Raw genomic sequence first — 25,000 nt, 5'->3', positions numbered from 1 at the left:
ACAAAATATAAATAATACGCTCTTTTTCGGATGTTCCTTATAATTGAACACTGCTGAATTTTTTTTCTCCAAAAAAACAAATATATATATATATATATATATATATATATATATATATATATATATATATATATATATATATATATATATTGTCCGAATGAAATGAAACTTTGGTCATAACTAGTTTATTATATTCAAAACATCACGCCAAAACACTAGGGTCTTCGCTCCTTTTTTCTCCGTTCTACAGCATATGTTCTAGATGGCCTCCATTTAGCTTATGTTTTTTTGGGTCACCCTGTATATATACCACTTTTTTTGGCAATTTTATAAGTTCCAAATCTCAGCAACTATTGATCAGAAATGAGGCTCGTTGAAAACGTAATGACCTGAATTTTGTAATAAGCTATGTGATATTTGACCTTAAGGGTACACTTTAAGGGGATTATCCATCAACCAGAGCCTATTTTTGTCATTATTTTTGTCATTAATTTTGTCATTATTTTTGTCATTATTTTTGTCATTAATTTTGTCATTATTTTTGTCATTATTTTTGTCACTATTTTTGTCATTATGTTTGTCATTAATTTTGTCATTATTTTTTCATTATTTTTGTCATTAATTTTGTCATTAATTTTGTCACTATTTTTGTCATTATTTTTGTCATTAATTTTGTCATTAATTTTGTCATTATTTTTATCACTATTTTTGTCATTAATTTTGTCATTAATTTTGTCATTATTTTTGTCATTATTTTTGTCATTAATTTTTTCATTATTTTTGTCATTATTTTTGTCATTAATTTTGTCACTATTTTTGTCATTAATTTTGTCATTAATTTTGTCATTATTTTTGTCATTAATTTTGTCATTATTTTATCACTATTTTTGTCATTATTTTTGTCATTAATTTTGTCATTATTTTTGTCATTATTTTTGTCATTATTTTTTCATTATTTTTGTCATTAATTTTGTCACTATTTTTGTCACTATTTTTGTCATTAATTTTGTCACTATTTTTGTCATTAATTTGTCACTATTTTTGTCATTATTTTTGTCATTATTTTTGTCATTATTTTTATCATTAATTTTGTCATTATTTTTGTCATTAATTTTGTCATTATTTTTGTCATTATTTTTGTCATTATTTTTGTCATTAATTTTGTCATTATTTTTGTCATTATTTTTGTCACTATTTTTGTCATTAATTTTGTCATTATTTTTGTCATTATTTTTGTCATTAATTTTTCATTATTTTTTTCATTATTTTTGTCATTATTTTTGTCATTAATTTTGTCATTAATTTTGTCATTATTTTTATCACTATTTTTGTCATTAATTTTGTCATTAATTTTGTCATTATTTTTGTCATTATTTTTGTCATTAATTTTTTCATTATTTTTGTCATTATTTTCGCCATTATTTTTGTCACTATTTTTGTCATTAATTTTGTCATTATTTTTGTCATTGATTTTGTCATTATTTTTGTCATTAATTTTGTCATTAATTTTGTCATTATTTTTATCACTATTTTTGTCATTAATTTTGTCATTAATTTTGTCATTATTTTTGTCATTAATTTTGTCATTATTTTTGTCACTATTTTTGTCATTAATTTTGTCATTATTTTTGTCATTAATTTTGTCATTATTTTTGTCACTATTTTCGTTATTATTTTTGTCATTATTTTTGTCATTATTTTTGTCATTATTTTTGTCATTAATTTTGTCATTATTTTTGTCATTATTTTTGTCCTTATTTTTGTCACTATTTTTGTCCTTATTTTTGTCACTATTTTTGTCATTATTTTTGTCACTATTTTTGTCATTAATTTTGTCATTATTTTTGTCATTATTTTTGCCACTATTTTTGACATTATTTTTTACAGCCATAAAATGCTTCAATCATAGTCATTTGTTTTCCTAGTTTTGCATATTCATTACAAAATATCTGATATCCCCCAAACCTCTGGCCTTGATTAAGAGGAAACTGAAATTGACTGTTATAGTTTTAAATGATCTGAAATAACACAGGAGACTATGTATATACTAGCTGGACGCCCGACGTTGCCCGACCGTATAATGATATTTTAATTTATGCAGATTGCATATGTATTATCATAGAATCAATCCTCTATTGAATATTATATATTATGAGGAATAATTTGACGGGTTGACTAAGTCGCAAAAACAATTAAAATATTAAAAAATAATGATAATGTTGTTCATCAAATTCCGTCTGTGTTTGTTTACAATATATCGTCAGCTGATATTTAGGCTTGACGATGAATGCCCTCGAAAAATCACTTCTGATTAATGTTAGTTTTAAAATATGCAAACGAATTAACGATTTGCGGAAATTTTAAATAGTACCTCTGTTTTTTTTTCTTTTACAAGGAAGTCACCACTTATCAAGGCCCGGATGCCATTCGGGGATAAGGATTATTGCGTGTACAGTAATCAATAGGACAATATCGTAGTAATCGCTAGTAATGGAGATCTGATAAAGTGTCTTACTTAAGGGGGCGGTTCATTAGGAACTTGTTTATGTTGGACTTGAAGACATCCAGGTTGTAGTCAGGTGGGAAACAGGCAAACGGAAGAGAGTTCCACAGGCGTGCATTTCTAAGAACGAAGCTTTGTTCATGGAATCTACTTTTGATTTAGGCACAGATAAAGAGTGGGGAAAATTATTGACAGTGGCTTCAGCTAGACTGGTGTTTTTGTAAAACATTGGCGAGGGAGGACCAGAGATTGGAGCTCAGACCAGCACGATAAAACAATGACAGGCTTGCAACATCCCTTCTGTGGGAGAGAGGTTGCAGGGAAAAGAAAAGTTTTTATCGTATATTGAAGTTATCAATAAGAGAAAATTAAAATACTTTTCCACTGAGCTATATATTTTGATGACAATAGTTCTGCTTTCTTAAGAAGATATGATTTGCTGAGAATGATCTCCCTTGATTTGTTGAGATTATCTCCCTTGGTCGGTGAAACATCAAATATTTCCTGTAAAAGTTCTTTCTTATCTATCTAATATACAAATATAAAAAAACAACCTATTTTTAGGACCGAATTTTTTCGATTTTTAATACTTATGAGATGAATTTCTATACAAAACATTTCTAAGAAAACTGAATTAGCTTGGCGCGAAATTTGCAATAGAGAGGCTCAGCCGTTTCGGAACCCATGAGGAAGGAACACGCACAAACAAAGTGACTTTTATATAATAGTAGAGAAATATATACTCTCCGTTTACTACGAATATCGCCGACGTGATGTTTAGTAGCAGTTAATTTCCTTCCATTCTTGTATTAATTGCCGTTGGTAAGATGCCAAACATCCGAAATCAGAGGTGGCTTTTTGATTTGTCCGAATCTCTCGATCTAGACCAACAGTAATTATCACTTCTTACACTGATGATTGCATAAACATGAAACACTAATATACACTTCAAGTATAATAATGATGATAATAATAATAATAATAATAATAATAATAATAATAATAAAAAATAGCAACTGAATTGTGCCTAGATTTTTTTTATTAGGGAAGTGGTATTTTGCACTGGAGAAACAGGAATTAACACAGTTGTCCTGTTTTTAAACCTCCGAAGCAGCTTCATGGTAAATAGCTGATGATCCCTGTTTTTTTTTAAACAATTTAAGTTAAGCTTTATTTGTTCGTTTTTTTTTTTCACTTTAATATAGTTGAATTCACTTTTATAATTGTTAATTTTCTAGCAATAAGTGGGCTTATGCAAGAGCTAAGTTTGAGATATGTCGAACTTAATATCTCCAGAAATTTAAACTTTATTGAAATCTAATTTTATTATTGTACATATATATATATATATATATATATATATATATATATATATATATATATATATATATAAAGTAGTTAATTTACTCACATAAAATTAATATACGAAAGTATAGATTTATGCGTAAACTTTAAGTATTTACTTCAAAAGTGCTCAATACGTAGGTAGAGCTAGTTAGTAAGTTATAAAATGTATATGGCGATTAAGCTACACTGAATATTCCGCGTTTAATCCACTCAAGGATTCTTCAAGCTTATGCGCGAATTCTGTGGTTGTTTGTCGTTTTTATATGCGCATTTTCTCAATAGTTTTTAGTTAGCCAATCAGCTTTCTAGTATCCACCGCGCCCTTCCTATCAGCTAATGAGCATATGCATTTATCGGACAAAAGCCTATTTGACCTCTGGTTGACCTGTTCCTTTGAGTGTGCTCTATTAAGCCTGGATATTTAGTTTCTTGATCTGTTTTAAATCTAGGTTAGTGCTTTTTTAATGTTAGTTTATATATAAATATATATATGTGTACACACATATATGCACATATATATACACATATATATATATATATACATACATATTTGTGTGATCGTTTATGTATATTCATGTTTACTTAATTTATTTATTTGTTTATTTTCTATTGTTTTTGTTAGTTTAAAACTATTGTATCGCTATCCTAGAGTAAATTTTATCTTGTGAACACAGTTGTTTGTTATTTCTCTTCTACAGTTTAATAGATGTATGGGTTCTTTAAAGTAAAGGATAGCAAATTTTTCATGAAGGCATAAGTAAGTAAATTCGCAAAGATTGTTTAGACTTGTTTCGATACTCTATGGCTGACTGGGATAGCTTCCATACATTCATATCTGATTTACCTCTGCACTCCATGTTTAAAAAGGAAGTGTCCTCTATAGTATCAGATCTGACCGAATGGTTAATTGTAGGCATAGACCAATTCATACCATCTAAAAAATTCCAACAAAAACCTAACAGCCAGCCATGGTTCTCCCCAGAATGTGCTGCTGCTATCGCGCACAGAAATCACTTTTTCCATAGCTACCAACGTAATAGATGCACTGAGACTAAAGCTGCTTTCAGGTCTGCCAGCAATCACTGTAAAAGAGTAATAAAAATGCAAGAGAGCTATATGCCCAGTCTGTTAAATCCAAGGTAGCTGATCAGCGGCTTGGATCCCACCAGTTTTGGCAAATAACAAATAGGATCCTGAACAGAAGTGTGCGTTCTATCCCAACCATTATCAATGGACCAGAGATCATCTCGTCAGCGTCAGACAAGGCCAAACTATTTGCAAAGAACTTTGCAGCTAATTCTACCCTTTGCAGCGAAGGCCATCAACTCCCCATATTTCCTCCTATAACACAGAACAAGCTAGGTAACATACAAATATCCGTGCATAAAGTCGCCAAGCTAATAAAGAACCTAGATTCCAGTAAAGCAACTGGCCCTGATGACATCCCAATTATAGTGTTAAAAAAGCTTCAACCAGAACTTGCTCCCATACTTACGAAACTATTTAAGTGCTGCCTTAAGGAGAAGTGCTTTCCGACTCCCTGGAAAACCTCATCAGTTTGCCTGTATTTAAGAATTCAGGTGATAAGTCATCTCCCTCTCAGTACAGACCAATAAGTCTCCTGTGTGTTATGAGTAAGTTGCTGGAATCCATATTAAATAGAGAAATAGTCAACCACCTCAGCAGGAATAACCTTCTTAGTGACACACAATATGGTTTCCGCTCTGCAAGATCTACCGCAGATGTGCTGACGGTTATATCCCACAGGATTAGTGAATCTCTTGACTTGACAATTGCTCTTGACATATCAAAGGCCTTCGACAAGGTATGGCATAAGGGTCTACTTCACAAGATTTCCAGCTACGGTATAACTGGAAATGTTTTCTCAATCATTAAATCATTTCTCTCCGATAGGCTCATAAGAGTAGTGGTAGATGGACAAAAATCGGAGGCCTGCAATATAAATGCTGGAGTCCCTCAGGGGTCAATCCTGGGCCCAACTCTCTTCCTGATCTACATCAATGACCTCGCTAAACACATACTTAAATCATTCGTTGACATCTATGCTGATGACACGACCATCTACGGCAACACATCAAAGGCTGTAAATGACAAAGTTCTCTCTGATTCTCTCTCCTCTGATCTTGAGCGCATGATTCAGTGGGGGAAGATGTGGCTGGTTACCTTCAATGCATCCAAAACTAAACTCCTATCCTTACATCATCAACGCTCTGATCCCCATCTGGCATCAATTGTGATGGATGGCTCTCGTCTGGGTGAGGCCCCGTGTTTTGACAAGCTTCTGTGTTTGACCTTTACTCCTGATCTGAAATGGAACACGTACATCAAGTCTGTTGCAAAGGTCGCTGGAAAGAGGGTGGGATCCTTCTACCGCTCCAGAAGATATCTCACTACTGATGCAATTCTCTATCTATATAAAAGCCAAGTACGTCCAAGGATGGAATACTGTTGCCATATCTGGGCAGGAGCTGCTAAAAACAGCCTATCCTGCCTTGACAGAGTACAAAATAAACTTCGTGGCTTAGTGGGGGATGCCCTTTTCTCTACCCTGCAACCTCTCTCCCACAGAAGAGATGTTGCGAGCCTATGCTTGTTTTATCGTTATTTCCATGGCAGGTGCTCGTCTGAACTCCAATCTCTGGTCCCCCCTCGCCAATCTTTCACGAAAAACACCCGTCTAGCTGAATCCACTGTGAAAAATTTCCCCCACTCTATATCTGTGCCTAAATCAAAACGCGGATTCCATGAACAAAGCTTCTTTTTTAGAACTGCACGCCTGTGGAACTCTGTTCCGTCTGCCTGCTTCCCTCCGGACTACAACTTGGATGTCTTCAAGTCCAATGTTAACAAATTCCTAATGAACCACCCCCTTAATTAAACACTTCATCAAATCTCCACACTAACGTAATGTTCTTGCAATAACCCTTATCCCTGAGTGGCTTCCGGGCCTTGATAAGGGGTGATCACTGTGTAAAAAAAAAAAAAAAGGTGAACGAGGTGACTCCAAACTGCTTGTTTCTTTAAATATATATATATATATATATATATATATATATATATATATATATATATATGCATTCTAGTGTCTGAAGAGTAGCTATTTTTGGAATATCTTTAAATAATATAATGTTTCAATTTTCAAAATGATTACGAAACAATTGTAACACATAAGGAAATACACCATATGATGTTCTTATTTTATATTTTGTTGTCTTGATTTTTGCAAAAATATTATATATATATATATATATATATATATATATATATAGAGAGAGAGAGAGAGAGAGAGAGCGAAATACTACTGTACATGCGTATATCCATGTGTGTATATGTGTATACTCTATTGTTACTTTCATTAGAGATATTCGACTTTGTATGACATTTACAGCAAGAACTCTTTTAAATACCACAACGAAAAAAGTCTTTATTATTATTATTATTATTATTATTTTTTAATTTCTGTTCTTAATAACATGTAATGTGATATCCTGATAACAATTTCTTGTGATGCTAAATATTTTCATTACGGACTAAGCTTTTGTATAAGCTATATCGCCTGAAGAAGTCTTTAGTTACTAATATCTAACTGACCGAAACATGCTTATGAATGTGTAGCGACATATCAATGCTTATGTAAAACAAATAAAAAAGTATATATATATATATATATATATATATTGAGAGAGAGAGAGAGAGAGAGAGAGAGAGAGAGAGAGAGAGAGAGAGAGACTAACGCTAGACAGAATTACCAATGGCACAGATTCTTTGCAAGGGCTTTCCGTTTGTGAAGCACATTACCGCAGGACTACTTATCTGCTTGGTCTTATTCAAACGCAATATGAACAATTTTTTCATAAACCGTCATATAAGTAATCCAAATTAATTCATAGCATTGATCAATGTAAGTACTCTCATAATGTTCCTCATCTTTTGACTGGGAACAATTCTCATCTCATTCTTGTCATTGATTAGTGGTGTCTTCAAGAGTAAAAGAAATGCATTCCATGCTTGAAAGAAAAAATAATCGTTCAGATCATGCTACTAAAAAGAAGTGACGTCACACATGCGAAAAGATGGCATTCCATTAATCAAAGAGACAACTGAGCTTATAAAATAAAAAATACTCGGTGAACCAAATGCAAGACAGTTACAAACACTTGAGGCAGTTAGACTCCTAAAAAACAAGAACTTTTTGATTGGAGTCTGAAATGTCTGGAATCCGGTAGGATGTTTCATCCACAGCAAAAACAAAAACATGAGAAAATTTAAAGAAAAAAGTGATGACTAAAAAAATAAAGTCCCTTGATTTATTTATCTCCTTCTCACGACAGGAAGATGTGACACAAGAGTCGGAAAGTGGGATTGTAGAGGCAGTACCCACGAAGCCGAGCACTCTGCGCTGCAAAGAATTGCAGGACAACTCCGTCGTTATTTCCCAGAAGGGCGCCTCAAGCGATGAGCAATAAACTAAACCATATCTCAAAGAGAGAAGGCAACTTGAATTGCTTGCTTAAAACAGTGGTTCTAAACTGAGGGGCAATTTCTCCCTTTTAGGGAAATTCCTAGATTTTATTGGGGAATTAGCACCACAGATTAGCAGTCACAACCTGGACTCAGTACTTCTCCAAATGAAAAATTGTATGCATCAACCATCGTATTTAGCAGCAGCAGCAACAGCCATATAACATGTATGCAAATGATCTTGCCGATGCGCGAGCTGACGTCACAGCAGAGGAAGAGAAGGAAAAGAAAAGCGAAGTGAAAAAAAAGGACACGCGTGGGCAGCAAGCAACGCAAAAACAATGTGCAGCGACAGTGAGGAACCAATGTGATAACTAGAGGATTTGAAAACACGAGTAAGTACGAGAGGAACTTTTAAAACAAGATCCAATCCGAACTTTGAACAAAAACAAATTGGTCGTTGGGCGAGCTGCAGACAGAAAAAGAAGGATAAAAACACGTGGCGGTAGAATGAAGCAAAGATGGGGCGGCGTGTAAGCACAGATTACATCTTTTTAATTTACTTGGTTTATACATTCTACCCTTATCTACTATCGGTCATTTTAATTCCAAATCATTTTTTTATTTTTAGGTAGTTACCTAACCCAATCACCTAATGCAGTTAATAATTATACTTGTCCTAAACCTCATTTCTATCATTATCACCATTCCTATTTGGTTCATTCTCAGGTTCAATTTTAAACGATGCAACATGGTTTCTGAATCTGTCCTTTAAACATTCCGCCCCCCTAGGTATACCAATTACTATTATCTACCTTAACTTCACATGTGTACACAATTTCAGAAATTAAGCAGTTGCCCTCCAATGGACATTCGATAGGTATTCTACAATTACATTTTCTCCCCAAATTTAGTTCATCTGATTCAATCCTATTATTATTCACTATTTTGTTTATTTTACCATTATTAGAACCTATTATGAAAATGAACGTTTAACTGTGTTCTTATTAATTATTTTACTTAATCTATTCTCAGGGAGAAATTTCTTATAAATTATTTTGTAAAATTCTTTAGGGATATTATTTTGAATATGTTCGCTAAAAGGTGGATTAAACCAGACTTGTTTTTTTGCGTCTATTTCTCTTATTCTTAATATTATTATCACCATTACATACTTTTTAATTTTTTAAAATTTCCTTCTTTTTCTTCTTCTTATTATTTTCATACTTATTTTTATTCTTCGCATTTCTTCTTTCTTTCATTGCGATGTTGTATGATATTGTATAGCTTGTTCTGTTATTTTTATTATTAACCTCCTTTATGTATTTGAGTTCTCCATGGTATCTTGATCTAATTAAAGCTTCATCATAATAATCCTTATTTTTATCAAATAAAATCTCATTTTGAGATAAACCGGATATACTGAGGATAATGGCTTTTTTAAAACACTTAGGATGATTCGATTAATAATCGATTTATAAATTCCATGGCAAACGAAAAATAATTAAACAAAACTTGGAAAAGAAGGGTGGAGGTAGGTTGAACTGCTTGATTTCTTAAATAGGGATTCGAAATGTGTTCATATATATATATATATATATATATATATATATATATATATATATATGTATATATATATGTATATATATATATATATATATATATATATATATATTAGTGTATTTCACCACCTGAGGCTGTTTTGTGAGTATTTTTGAATGACATAATGTTTGAAATTGTTCGATTAGCCCCGAAACAATTCTAACGTATATGAAGAACACAATATAATGCTCTCATTGAGATTTCTAGTGTCTTGTTTTTTTGAAAATATTATATATATATATATATATATATATATATATATATATATATATATATATATATAGAGAGAGAGAGAGAGAGATATGTAGTAGAGATTTAGAAGGCTATTACAATGCAAGGAATGAGATATAGTCGGTGTTGTTGGAAGAAGACGAAAACAAATGGCGATTTACAAATCAATAAGTATATACATATATGTCTATATATACATATATTTATTCAGTTGTATTAGATAAAAAATATCTTACTTGTTATGTCTGCGACAATATCCATTATCTAATACAACTGGATAAATATATGTATATATAGACATATATGGATGTACTTATTGATTTTTAAATAGCCATTTGTTTTCGTCTTCTTTTCACCAACAACGACTATATTTCATTCCTCGCATTGTGATAGCCTTCTAAATCTCTACTACATACCTATCCCACACAATGCTTCAAGAAAACTACATATCAATTCTACATATATACACACACACACACATATATATATAATTTCTTCTATTGCATGTATAAACACATACTATTATAAGGTACTATAACATATTGCTGCCCAAGATACGATGCATGAAATTATGCAGTACCTCCACGCCCTCGAGAGGTTAAGGGACTCAGATGTTTTGCAAAACTTCATTGCGTGAGTTCGTTCGAGACGATCTTCTAAGTTTACTCGTGCAAATTCAGATCTCAAATTTCATTCCATCATAAAACTTAAACTCGCTTTACAGTTTCGATATCACGTGATGACATGTAGACATCGACGAGCATTTAATATGACCGTGATTTTGACATCGCTAGACGACCTAGTCTACATTTCATCTGCTAATGAATGAAGGCCCCTGTAAGCTGCTCTATTTTATCATTTTTTTTATATTTTTCCTTTTCAAATATAAATTCTCCCATAAAAAAGACTTCGACTCTTTCTAGAAACGTAAGAATTAATTTATCACATTAGGATAAAACTACGTCGATGATTAAAGTCCAATTTTACCAAAAGTTTTTTTTTTAATTATTCAGACCCAGAATTTATTGAGTGTTGTGTTAACTTTTAAGCTTTCCGTTTCTTCTTTATTTACGTTATTTATTTATTTTCATCATCTTCTTACTGTTGTATAATAGGCCGACCATGGACGGACTGATAGTCGTGGTCAGTGTAATATATAGAATTAGAAATTGGGGATCATTATTTTTTTAGATTAGAAGTTATTAGCACAGGCAGGTTGTTTGTTTATAAAAAAAAGTGCCATAACAACATTAGAGAGAGAGAGAGAGAGAGAGAGAGAGAGAGAGAGAGAGAGAGAGAGAGAGAGAGAGAGAGAGAGAGAGAGAGAGAGGTTGAACAGGCAGAACGATCGTTGACATGGCGTGATGTGGGTCGCAATGTCATTAAACGATTCGTGGAACGCGATTTTAAAAGAATCGTTAAGAGTCTGTTTGAGAGAGCAGATAAGAAAAAAGTCTATCTCTGATTGTCCGAGAATATAGATCAGCAGACATCTCGTGGAGGCGCCGAGATAGAAATAAATGGCGGCGGAAACTATAGCAAAATAGAGACCCCCCTCCCACCGCCCTTCTAATGATGAGAAACGATGACGCGACTTCGACCATGGAAAACACTATCGACTGAATAAAACCCATTTGTTGCTATGATTGAGAGAACTTTTGTTCTAGATGCGATCAACGGCGAGCCACAAATCACTCAGGGACACGGCCAAGGGGCGCGAGAGCAGAATATAAAAGGTTCGGTTTCGTTTTTAGACCCCATTCAAATGGTTGATGTGCCATCATTGCGACATTATTCTCCACCTCTTATCTATCCTATCTGGTCAGGCTCCTTGTCCGGACAAATGTGACTCTCCATCAGTTACCTCAGATTTTCAGAATCACAGTTGACGTCATGTGGAATTTGCTGGATGTACATGGTTCTAGGTGGTTCTATGCTCGTGCGCCCGTGCCGTGGAGTCTACAGCAATACATTTCTCATCAGCACTTGCTTGCCCCTCTAGCAGTGACCGACAAATCGTAGACGTCGCTCCTTGATGGTAGTAAATATGGCAGGTAGGTTGCCATAAAGTTGCTGCACCGTAGGATGATCTTGCCACGAAATATCTAATACTGTTCGTTGCATACAGGTGTACGTGCCGTCTAGCTTCTTTCCAATCTATTAGTGAGTTTCAGATTGTAGCACCGTAAACAAAGACATACTCCACCACTGCTCTGAAGAACTGCCTTTTCAGTTTGTCAGTTAGCTTTGATATCCATACTGAGATGAATATAATAAGACATATTTCCTCCTTAAAATGAAGAGAGGCGTTAAAATAAATTAATTGATGTACAAATGGGTATGTTTTGTTTTTAAATAAAATACATACTTTATATGAACGTTCCAGCGAAGTTAGCCACAACTTTTGAAAGTATTGTTTCGTAGAAAAGCGAGTTATGCTGCATAATATTTTATTAAATGTTTTATTTATTATTTCACGTTATAATTATTTTTATACGTTTTATCTTTCTTCTACATTTACGTCATCTATTTATTTATTTACCCACTTTCAAACGACGCCTCTCAAATCTTTGAAACTAAACTAGATTTTTTCACTCGGCGTTGCCCGGTGATAAATGAAGATCCCTGTATACTCCGACTCCCAGCACTGAACCATACGTTACCATTTTTATCATGTTCTCTAACAAATTCTTCAAAAGTTCCAGGTTTTGCTTATAAATTTAAGTTATTTAAGTAAAGCTATGGTTCTAAATTAAAAAAAAACAATGGAATTTTTGTGTCTTGATAAAGCATTGCTTTCTGATGGGGAAATATACTGTTCAATCAAATTTATGGTTTGAAAAGTGTTATTTGAACTCTCATCAATCAGATCCAACAAAAAAATGGTATACTGATTTTAACGCTGTTGTGCAGGCATAACTGATGCTGCACGCTCGGGTTAATGAAAAGTGGCAGTTATGTCAGAAAACATAAACACAATCGATAATTCTTTATTTTTTGAGGATTTTTTAAAATCAGTTGTGTTCATTTTTTGATTGGAAAAAATACCTTTCATTTTCACTGCCCGTCCCTCATGTTTATAGTAAAGTGAATTTGTAACGCTACATAGAATAATAGAACGTTTCCACATTTTTTAGATGACGGCTGGAAATTTATACTATTTGGTTTCTTCGACTACTGTTCTCATCTTGAGTGTTATTTTCACAACGTTTCAGTCAGTGTAACCTCTGTTGCTTGTCAAACTCGGTAATCTTTCTGTCAAACTCAGGAATCCGTTATGTCGAGGACCCCGATAAAGTACTTAATGTATCTTGTTGAACTCGAAGAATAGTGGACAGGTGGACTTAATAAAATTCGGTTGTAAATGATATTCTTCTGGAAGTTGAAGATCCAATCCTAAGTGCAGGCGATACTAAGAATACAATTTCGAATTGCTTCGAACTTCTACTCAATTATGGCTGACGGAACGAGAGTATGCTAGCCCCCATGAATTGAATAAATAGTCCATAACGGATAAAAAACGATTTTAGCTTGTTTTTGGGTTCAAAATTCTTTGCAGAGTTCAAGATCGAGAAGATAAACATGAAGAAGGTCGGAGTTTACATCGGCTGAAATATTAAAATAGCATTCAACATGAGAACAGTAGTCCGAATTATCCAAATGACACAGAATAGTAGAAATTGAGAATAGTAGAATTTCAAATTCCTACGTTCCCATTGAATAATCTTAATAGAATAATAGAATTTCAGGATAGTAGAATTTCAGAATAGCAGAATTGCAGAATAACAGAATTTCAAATAGTAGAATTTGAGAATAGTAGAATTTCAAATTCTCACCTTCCCATTGAATAATCTAAATAGTAGCATTTCAGAATAATAGTATTTAAGAATAGTGGAACTTAAGAATAGTAGAATTTCAGATTCCTACCTTTGCACCCGCAAATACGGCAGCCCCTGGCGTCAATTAAGTATCCGTAAACGCATTTCTTGGAGCAGTGGTGTGGCGGGCAGACATTACATTTACAGCGAAAGCAGCCGTAGCGCGTGCGCTTGTAGCCGTAGGCGCAGCGGCGCTTGCACGCCGACAGCAGTGGACACTTGTGCACGTGTTTTGCGCATTTGCAGATTTCCCGGTTTTGCGAGTCCGTAGCATAGCCGTACTTGCACGCAAACGAGCAGTTGTCTAAAATGGACACAAGTTAGTCGAAGCCATAACGAATGTAATGATAATAATAATAAAAAACAAACAGACGATTTTAGCTTTTTTTTTTTTGATTTTCATTTTTGAAGAGTTCGAGTCGGGAAAAATGAAGACAAGTACGAAATTTGCCCTGGAAACAGACATAATCATTTGTAAAATTTACTGTTCGTTGGCTTAATTTATTTCGAAATTTAATTTATTTCGAAATTAAATTTATTTCGAAATTTTATTTATTACGATAATTTAATTTATTTAATTTCTTACGATAATTTAATCTATTACGAAAACTGTTTGTTTCATAAAAATACCGCAAAAACAAAACAAAAAAAACAAAAAAAAAACAAATAAAAACAAAACAAAAAACAAACAAACACAAAAAAACTAACAAAAAGACAAAAACCAAGCAAACAAAAACAAAGATAAATAAAAACCAAATAAAAACAAGCGAAAACAAAATAAAAAAAAATCACATTTTAACAATCGTCACTTTATTAATTAGTTATGAATCTCAATTTATCTGGAAACTGTTCGTTGTTTTAATTTATTTCGAAAACTTTATTAAACAATCACACATTATCCCCACTAGTGACTGTTAAATCATCCAGAAACCTTACTTTATTTGGAACACTTTTCGTAAAAAAAATCAAACTTACTCTCCCAAAAATAAAAAACAAAAAATTAAAAAAGAAACAAAACAAAAACAAACAAAAATAAAATCCAAAACAAAAAATCCAAAACACACACGTTCAAATAATGACTTATTTCATTCATATCAGAATTTTATGAACTTAAACAACCTTTTTGTTTACCCCCACCCTTCAAAAAATAAAAATAAAAAACGCATTTTCAGATAAATAATACCTGGGTTCATTTCAGGATTTCAATTTAAAAAAAAAAATAAAAAACGAAACAAAAGTTCACTCATTTTCAAAGTAATTACTATTTTCAAAGGTTTCAAAATATTCTAAACTGACTGTTTAAATTTATTTTTAAATTTAGAAAAAAAAATCGAAATTGACTGTATTAATTTATTTCCGTATTACAATTAAAAGAAAGTTTTCGCTTTTAAACAAACGATTATCTACCTTTATCTCGAGTCGAACTCTTCAAAAATGAAAACAAAAAAAGCTAAAATGCACAAGTGCCAAAGGATCAAATGGATTTGACTATGAATAGACAATGATCAACAGAGCAAATTAGAACGAACTTCCGGTTAAATTATATGCAAAACAATATGGCGTACACCCAATATGGCGTAGTTATGTGCAGAGGTGTGCTTAGACTCTCGTGATGCCCGGGATTAACTCGTTGATTTTATGTACCTGAGTGTCTTTCATGTCGCATTTATTCAACTAAATAAGAATCCAAGTAACATTTTTTTTTTTTACAACCGAGCATAATTTAATAAATCATTTACAGCAAGTTTCTGTATGGACGTTAAATGATGTTAGATTTTCTTTGGCGGGAGCAGTTTACTTTTGTGTAGTTCTGTTTTAGATTGTCTCCACTCATAGCAATTCAGATTTTATTAAAAACAAACAAATACTTTGTATTAAAAATGTTTCGATTATTTAGCGGATTTGCCAATCCAAAACGACTTCCGGTTTTCATTCACAGAAACATTTTTTACAAAAATGATTAATACTGAAAGTAAAATATTTAAAAAGCATAATAAACTAGCAGGCCGCCCGGCGTTGCCCGGTCGTAGAATATGCATACAGATTACATTTTAATTAAAGGAAAAATATTTATTTATTATAAACAGAAATACCGTAGGTATTAAACGCAAAATTAAAATCCTTAAAAAAAATAAATAAAAAAAAATGAAGTAAAAAAAAAAAACGAAAAAAAAAAAAGCTGAGATATGTGCATGCGAGTATTATTTTTTTCCGAACAGTTCATTTATTGTAAGTAAAAAAAAATACTCGAGCTGAGATCGAAACCAAAACTAAAGATAGTAAGTCAAGCACGATAACCATTAGGCCAGCTTGACACGTCATTTAAAAAGTGTTTTCAAACCTACTTATTCTTAACATCAGTAATCTGTCATGTCAACGATTCACTCATGCGCATTCGTGAAACAGCTGACAAATAGATAAAAATCCGATGACCCCCCCCCCGCGTACCAATTTTTCAATTTTGACCCCTTAGCAGACATTTTCCCGGATAAAAACCGATTAAAAAGTTTTCACATGTCTGAATACCCTATATACCAAATTTCTAGTTTGTTAAAAATTCGTTGAATATATAGGTTTTAGAATTGCCCTCACGCGCATTCTCACTTTTATAGATGTATAGAAATATAGATTAAAATAAATTAAATCATAATAAATAAAGTAAAGTAACGCGATTCGGCGGGATCTTCAAAGTATGTAACACTGTTTATGGCTGATAAGTTTAGAAACCGGAGATGTTTTGGATCGGCAAGTAAATTCATACGCAATAAATCAAAGGTAAAAAAGGTGTTAAGGCAAAAAAAAAAAAACGGTGTTAAAAACAACGATGTTAAGACACAAAAAAATAGTGTTAAGTCAAATCCATTTGATCCCCCAAAACAGCAAAAAAACAAAAGCAAAACAAACAAAAAGAAATAAATGTGACGTCATTCAAAAAATCAAAAGGCATACAAAAAAAAAAAAAATCAAATATAAAAACACATTTGCATCTTATCATACATAATAAAGTGAAACATGTTTCAGTTTTTCATCGATAGACGTGAACCTGATAAATAGTTATTTTATTATGACAATTTAGTTTTTTAAAAATATGTATTTCGGCCTGGAAGATTATTAATATGGAGACTTTTTTCGATAATGACATTGACAACAGCTTCATCCGATAATAAAATGTGGGGGAGAAGTAAGAGATACGATAAACTCTTGTTGGTTGAGTCTGGTAACATCTCGTATTAACATATTTAGACCATTAATTACGAGGTGCCTTCAATAAGTTTCCAGACTTTTTTGTACAGACATTTGGAATATAGAATTTTGTCATTTTTTTGTACATGCTCCGTAGTTACATCGAGCTTCATAAATTAAAGGGCTGGTATAAATCAAAAGTGAAATATAATTGAATAAACATATTTCCCAATATATATATATATATATATATATATATATATATATATATATATATATATATATATATATATATATATATATATATATATTAAGTAATGTGATTTATAATTTAAAAATTTAAAAAATTTTTAAAAATTTAAAAAATTTTTAAAAATTTAAAAATCAAAATTTAATTAAATTAAAAATCAGTTTCATAAGAAGGAACAACAACAAAGTCAATTATCTGTACGATCGTTTCGGAAATCCGTGCTTTTTATTTGTGGTATACATGAAGTCACGTAGAACAATTATACATAGTTTTTTTGGTAAGCACGGTCTCCTCATCAGCAAATTTAGGAGGATTTCTATTGAATTGAAAAGACACCAAAAATAAACCTAGCATTAAAAGTAAGGCAGATGAATCTTTTGGTTTTTCTTCTTTTGAAATCAGGAACTGTATTTAAAGAAGTCATTTAGATGTTTGCTATAGCTTTTAAAAAGTGAAATATAATTGAATAAACATATTTCACTATATATTTATATATATATATATATATATATATATAGTGAAATATGTTTATTCAATTATATTTCACTTTTTATTTATACTATATATATATTTATATATATATATATATTTATTAATTATTAATTAATAATTACTACGTGCATAAAAGTAAGCCATTAATAATTAATAAATAATATTTAATAAAATAAAAAAATAGTACGTCCTAAAAATGTGGGCGAAGAGAAATGTAAACAAAGGGCAAATAACTCCTTTCTTATAATAAAAATGCTCAGGGAGCGAAAAAAAAAAAGAAAAAAGAAATCACTAAGAAAAAAATAAATAAAAATTCAGCAATCTGATATATATATATATATATATATATATATATATATATATATATATATATATATATATATATATATATATATATATATATATATATAAATGGGTAAGTTAAAGGAAGAGAATAAAATCGATTCTTTAAGGGGAGATAATCATCAGGATAATACAAAGCTCAACAAAATTGTATTAGAGCTTATTTAGAAGTAAATAAGAAAGGAAATTAAGGTATAAAACCTATACACTAATATATATAGATTTATATATTAATATGTATTGATTTATATACATTAATTATGGGTGTTGGGTTAGTGGGGACTCCTTAGCTTCGAAATGCCATGCCATAAAGTGTCCTCACTTACCCAACACCCCTAATTCATGTATACCTTTATTGAATGAATGAATAAATGAATATATATATATATATATATATATATATATATATATATAGTTTTGTATCTTGATTTTCCTTTCTCATTTACTTCTATATACATAAACGCTCCTTCAATTTTAACTTGGCACAAAACATCGCCGCCCATGACTCCTTGCTCTAAGCATCGTATGCGTTAGATTTGTTGTTGTTTTTTTATTTATTTATGTTTAAATTAATTTAATTGTTCTCATACATACACACACACATATATTTGGGACAAGGATGCATGTGGACTAAGCGCGGAGAACCCTGGACACCTTTAGATCTGGGTTTAGCGCTTTTCAATCGAAAATTTTGGGCGATCGAAACCCCACTGATCAAAGCGATTTTAATTATTAATAATTTATTTTGAACTTACTTTCGCAGACTGGACAGCATTGACCCGGAACTCGTCGTGGGTTAAGGCAAGGCACTGAACACATGGCCGTCTGACATTCAACAATTCCTTCGTTACAACGGCAGGTAACGCAATCGTCCTCCTTCCAACTTTCATTGTTCTTGTATAAATTACCATTCGCCATACAACCTAGAAGAAATTAATAATATTTAGTCAATTATAATATTAAAGAAAAAGCACTTGTGAAGTGGACAAATGCAGCCTGGGTTAAAACAAGCGGTTAAAAAATGATTATAATCATGCGGGTGTTAAAGAGATATATAAAGACAAATGTGCTTTACAAAACCATAAAATATTGATAATAGGAAATCATCTGTACACAGGCGCGTAGCATATGTTGGGAATACGGAACAAAATTCGTAAATACCGGACTGTTCATGAGAGAGGCATATCTATTAGGTTGTTGAGAACTTTGAAAATTAAATTGTTGTATCCATTTTTGGCGCTGATGATGTTTTGTTTAAGGGGAGATAATTATCAGGATATACAAAGCCATGTTGTTTTCTGACAGAAAACAACATGGCTGACGAGATCCTAACATTACTTACGATTTACCATTAACTGGTCCCCCTTATGTTAGGCTTGAAACCGACGGTACCAAGGTTTTTCTGACCTTCTGAACAATTTTAAATACACACACACACACACACACATATATATATATATATATATATATATATATATATATATATATATATATACGAACAAACAATTAATAAAACATGTTAAAAAACACTTTGAAATGAGTTAAAAACATATTTAACCTGAAAAGGAAACACTAGATAAGTGGATAGTCCTTAATCCGCGGAGTTTCGAAGAAATACTTTCCTTCTCATCAGAGGGTAAGAATAAGCAAAATGCGGGATCGGATTTTGCATGCAAAAGTATTTGATGAAACAACAAGTAAGTCAAAGATCTTACTTGAAAACAAAAAAAAAAGTGGAGCAGAGGGAATATGGTGAAGAAAAAGGTGATTACACATGAATGGATAGTCTGGTGGAAGATAAATAATCCAGTGACGGTAAAATCCAAATATGTAACTTCAAGAAGGTTAATTGAATTTCTAAATATATATATATATATATATATATATATATATATATATATATATATATATATATATATATATATATATATATATAAAAGCTTACCTTTACATACAGGACAGCACTCGCCCTCAGGCGTCTTCATCCAACTGCATTGTGGACTGTTGCACATTTGCGTCTCGCAGTAAATTAATCGATTGTCGCATTTACATCTGGTGCAGTTGTCCAGTTTCCACTCGCTATTGTGCTGATAAGTGATGCCGTCCGAAAAACAACTTTCACTTTTATCTAGAGAAACGCAGAGAGAGAAAAAGAAAGAAAGAGATAGTGTTACAAAACAACGCATATATAAATCTTTGTGTGTTTGTGCACTTTTACAAATATCTTCCGTAAATTAAGTGAATAAAAAAATAAACAAAGCAAAAGCTCCTATCTCTACATCATAAACGCTCTGATCCCCATCTGGCATCAATTTAAATGGATGGCTCTCGTCTAGGGGAGGCCCCAGGTTTTGATAAGCTCCTGGATTTGACCTTTACCCCTGATCTTAAATGGAACGCATACATCAAGTCTGTGGCCAAGGTCGCTGAGAAAATGGTGGGATCCTTCTACCGCTCCAGAATATATCTCACTAATGATGCAATTCTCTATCTATATAAGAACCAAGTACGTCCAAAGATGGAGTACTGCTGCCACATCTGAGCGGGAGCTGCTAAAAACAGCCTATCCTACCTTGACAGAGTACAAAATAGACTTCATGGCTTAGTGGGGGATGCCCTTTTCTCTACACTGCAACCTCTTTCCCACAGAAGAGACGTAGCGAGTCTGTCGTTGTTCTATCGTTATTTCCATGGCAAGTGCTCGTCTGAGCTCCATTCTCTGCCCCCCTCGTCAATCTTTTCAAAAAACACCCGACTAGCTGAAACCACCGTCAATAATTTTCCCCACTCCCTATCTGTGCCTAAATCAAAACGTAGATTCCAATGAACAAAGCTTCTTTCTTAGAACTGCACGCCTGTGGAACTCTGTTCCGCTTGCCTGTTTCCCTCCCGACTTCAACCTGGATGTCTTCAAGTCCAACACAAACAAATTCCTGATGAACCGCCCCCCTAAGTAATGACACCTTACCAATTCTCCAATACTATTGCTACACTATCCCTTTGATTACTGTACACACAATAACCTTTATCCCCGCGTGGCCATTGGGCCTTGATAAGTGGTGAACTCCATGTAAAAAAAAAACAACAAAAAAAAAAACAAAGAGTCAAATTAGTCTCCATTGCATAGTCAGAAGAGAGCGACACTCTTCTACCACGTATTAACACATCTAACCTCGTTAATTTTTTTATGGAAATCGCTCTAGACAAGGCATGACGCCACTTGATATAAGGAGCTAAAAGAAAATAGAATTTCAAAGTCAAAAACTTGCCAACGATGAGTGTTAAGGAAGAAATAGATTTTGAACCAGAAAACAGCATTTCTTCCCTCTTTGTCAGAAACATCGTTCATGGAATGTGAGAAGCAAAAAATCAAATCAAATCATTAGACTCAAACAAACTGGAACAAAGGAAGCAGGAAATAGATTAGATAATTCTGAGAAATACGTGCCATACTAGTATTTATAGAAAAGACTGAGATTAGCAACATCACGTCTGTGAGGGAGGGGTTGCAGAGAAGAAGAATTACGAATTACGAATTTATCAATAACATCAAATGTGACAGAGATTCACCAGTCAAAATATGACAAAAATACTTCATACATGATCTGGTAGTTGATACGCAGAGATAAAGAATATACTCAGGTGTGAGGAAGTGTTTAGAGCGATAGAGAGAACCAATGTTACAAGAAGCAGAAAGAGCAATGGATGTATTAACTCCAAGAAAGATTTCATTAGAAAGGAACATTAAAGAGTTTGGAGTCGATTTCTTATTAAGAACAGAGTCATCCATGAGAATCTTAGGAAGAATTGGAAAAAATACATTGAAGACAATTGCCAAGGCTGCTGCAAAGAAGATGGGTTCTCTCCACCGTACTAGAAAATTACTCGCACTTGAGACTATCCTATGTCTCTACAAAGCCACTATTCGCAAACGCATGAAGTATTGTTGCCACATCTGGGTTGGTGCATCTACCACTAATATATCCCTCTTAGACAGCGTCCAAAAAAGAGTTTCATATCTAATAGGTTTCGCACTATCGACCATGCTCTAACACCTGTCCCATCACCGCATTGTTGCATCACTGTGTCTGTTTTACAAGTATTTTAATGGAATGCGCTCTGATGAACTCATAGCATCTTGTGTCCCTTCGACGTAAATACCCTCGATTAACTCGATAAGCAGCAATATCCCACCTCTTCACTGTAGAAATCCCTAGATGCCGGTAAGCCTTCTACGTTTTTAAATTCCATTTTCACCCCAAACAAGGCACAGTGCCACTTTGATGTAGGGGGGGGCTACTATCGGGGCCATAAGTTGCAGGGACACTATGTAGGGAGTTGAGCAGCAAGATGTCTGTTCACATTACACTTGGAGTTTTGCATGTCAGTACAGTTGAGAAAGCAGGATCCCGGAAGAGAGTTCCAAAGTTTAGCAGTTCTGGGGAAGAAACTATTAGAGTAAAAGGCCTTCTTACATCGAGGGATCTCTACTGTGTAGGGGTGGGATTTTGCTGCTTGTTGGGTTTGTCGGGAGTATTTACGTCAAGGGGGTACAAGGGCTTGTAGTTCGTCGGGACATATACCATTAAAATACTTGTAGAACAGACAGAGGGAGGTAACATTTCGTCGATGAGACAGAAGCTGAAGTTTAGATGACAGTTCAAGACCAATCAGGTTGGCGACTCTTTTTTACTTATATAGTTTCTTCCATTTGATTACTAGATTTTGGAATTCCCTTCCTAGTCTCCTACTTCCTTAACTGTACTGACATGCAGAAGCTCAAGTGTAATATGAATAACTATCTCGCTGCAAATCTCTTTACATAGTGTCCGTGTAGATTTGGCCCCAAATAGTAATCCTTTACGTTCAAGTAGTACTGTGTCTTGCTTTTGATAAAGAAGAGTTAAAACAAGTGAAGTATGCATGGTCCCCCGTGAGTGCACAGTGAACGATGCAAAACAAAAATGACTAAGTTCAGCATTTCCCCCCCCCCCATTTAGCCCCCAAAGTCCATAGGGAACGTCAAATACTGGTGAAAATAAACAAACGGTGCAGTTTTAGGCCTTAACATATTTAAATTTGAGTTCTGCACCATGCAAAAAAAAAAAAAAAATGATTAAGTTCATCATTTGCCCCTCCCCCATTTAGCCCCAAAAGTCCTTAAGGCCTTAACATATTTAAATTTGAGTTCAACACCATGCAAAACTGCTAAATAGACATACACAGAAAATTTTGGACAAATATGGTAAAATAGTTTAAAAAATGGAGTGTTTTATTATCCCTAAAAGAGCCCCTGGGGCACACCCAAGAGTTATTGCAAAGTATAGACAAACAAAATTATACAGAAATCAGTTAGTTTCAGAAAGTTTTATAAAAATTCAGGATATTAATTTTTTTTTTAATAAACAGAAAAGTGTCAATTTTAGCCATTTTAACCTGAAAGGCATCCCTAGGGGGCAACTGGAGTTTTCCAGGAAAATTCGTTCTGTTACTCTTTTTACTCATATCATGTTTAATGTTTGTGTAAAATTTTAAAAAAATTCCAAGGTGTAGTTATTGAGAAAAGTGCAGACAGACGAACGGACGAACGGACAAGGATGAATCTACAGGTCCACCCTCCTTTTGTCGGGGGACTAATAAGATACGACTACGACTGAAATACACGAGATGAGTTTTAACATGGTTAAATGAAACAGGCTTTTTTTTTTACCACGATCCACAATCATATTTTTACTGATTTCGATAGGAAAAAAAAAAGTGAGAATGTGTGTGTGTGTGTGTGTGTGTGTGTGTGTGGTCGATTCTCAACCTATCTACTCAACGAATTTTTCGTCTACCAACGTTAAATTTATTATATAGCGTACTCAGACATGCGGTAAAATTTTAATTGGGTTTCATTCGGAAAAAAAGGCTGCTAACGGTCAAAATTGAAGAATTGGTACATGGGGGAGGGTTATCGGATTTTTATCTGTTTGTCAACTGTTTTACGAATGCGCATGCGTGAATCGTTCACATGGCAGATTACTTATGTTAAGAATAAGTAGGTTTGAAAACACTGTCAAACTGGCCTCATGGTTATCGTAGTTGACTCACTATCTTTAGTTTTTGGTTTCGATCTCAACTCGAATATTTATTTTTACTTACAAGAAGTGAACTGTTTAGGGGAAAAAACATAATACTCACAGACACATGTCTCAGTTTCTGTATGAATTAAAATATAATATTCATGCATATTTTACGACCGGGCAACGCCCGGCGGCCTGCTAGTATATATATATATATATATATATATATATATATATATATATATATATATATATATATATACTTGTTTATTGTTATATAAACATGCTCACATCCCGCTGCTACAAATCGCCGATCAGCGACTTGACTATTCAAAAGTTCAATGAATAAGATTATTCATTGAACTTTTGAATAGTCAAGTCGCTGCCTGATGATATCTGTTGTTTGATTGAAACAAGTGGCTATTTGTAGCAGCGGGATGTGAGCATGTTTATATAACAATAAACAAGTATTATCAGCTCTTTTTATTGAGCACTATATAACAACCTCGTTGAATTCATTAGTCCATTACTTTTGAATATAAAAAAAACCCCCGAGTATATATATATATATATATATATATATATATATATATATATATATATATATATATATATATATATATCT

General features: G+C 32.9%; 1 protein-coding gene across 3 annotated transcripts in view; it reads right to left on the bottom strand.

The window, feature by feature from the left end:
* LOC145255586 (cysteine-rich motor neuron 1 protein-like) overlaps positions 1-25,000 on the bottom strand; it is a 238,147-nt gene that overhangs the window by 14,022 nt on the left and 199,125 nt on the right. For 2 of the 3 annotated variants that reach the window (XM_080114063.1, XM_080114062.1), the window contains exons 6-8: positions 20,256-20,438; positions 19,066-19,233; positions 14,093-14,347 (exon numbers count right to left, since the gene is read on the bottom strand). In XM_080114063.1, the coding sequence (XP_079970189.1) occupies positions 14,093-14,347; positions 19,066-19,233; positions 20,256-20,438 (606 nt within the window). The remainder of the gene's footprint in view (positions 1-14,092; positions 14,348-19,065; positions 19,234-20,255; positions 20,439-25,000) is intronic. The other variant, XM_080114064.1, reaches the window with a different exon arrangement.

Source organism: Euprymna scolopes, chromosome 31 (genome assembly GCF_053919585.1).
Source record: "Euprymna scolopes isolate OS-2025 chromosome 31, ASM5391958v1, whole genome shotgun sequence".
NCBI lineage: Eukaryota > Metazoa > Mollusca > Cephalopoda > Sepiida > Sepiolidae > Euprymna > Euprymna scolopes.
The sequence above is the reverse complement of the archived record's forward strand: the minus strand, read 5'-3'. Positions and strand labels throughout refer to the sequence as shown.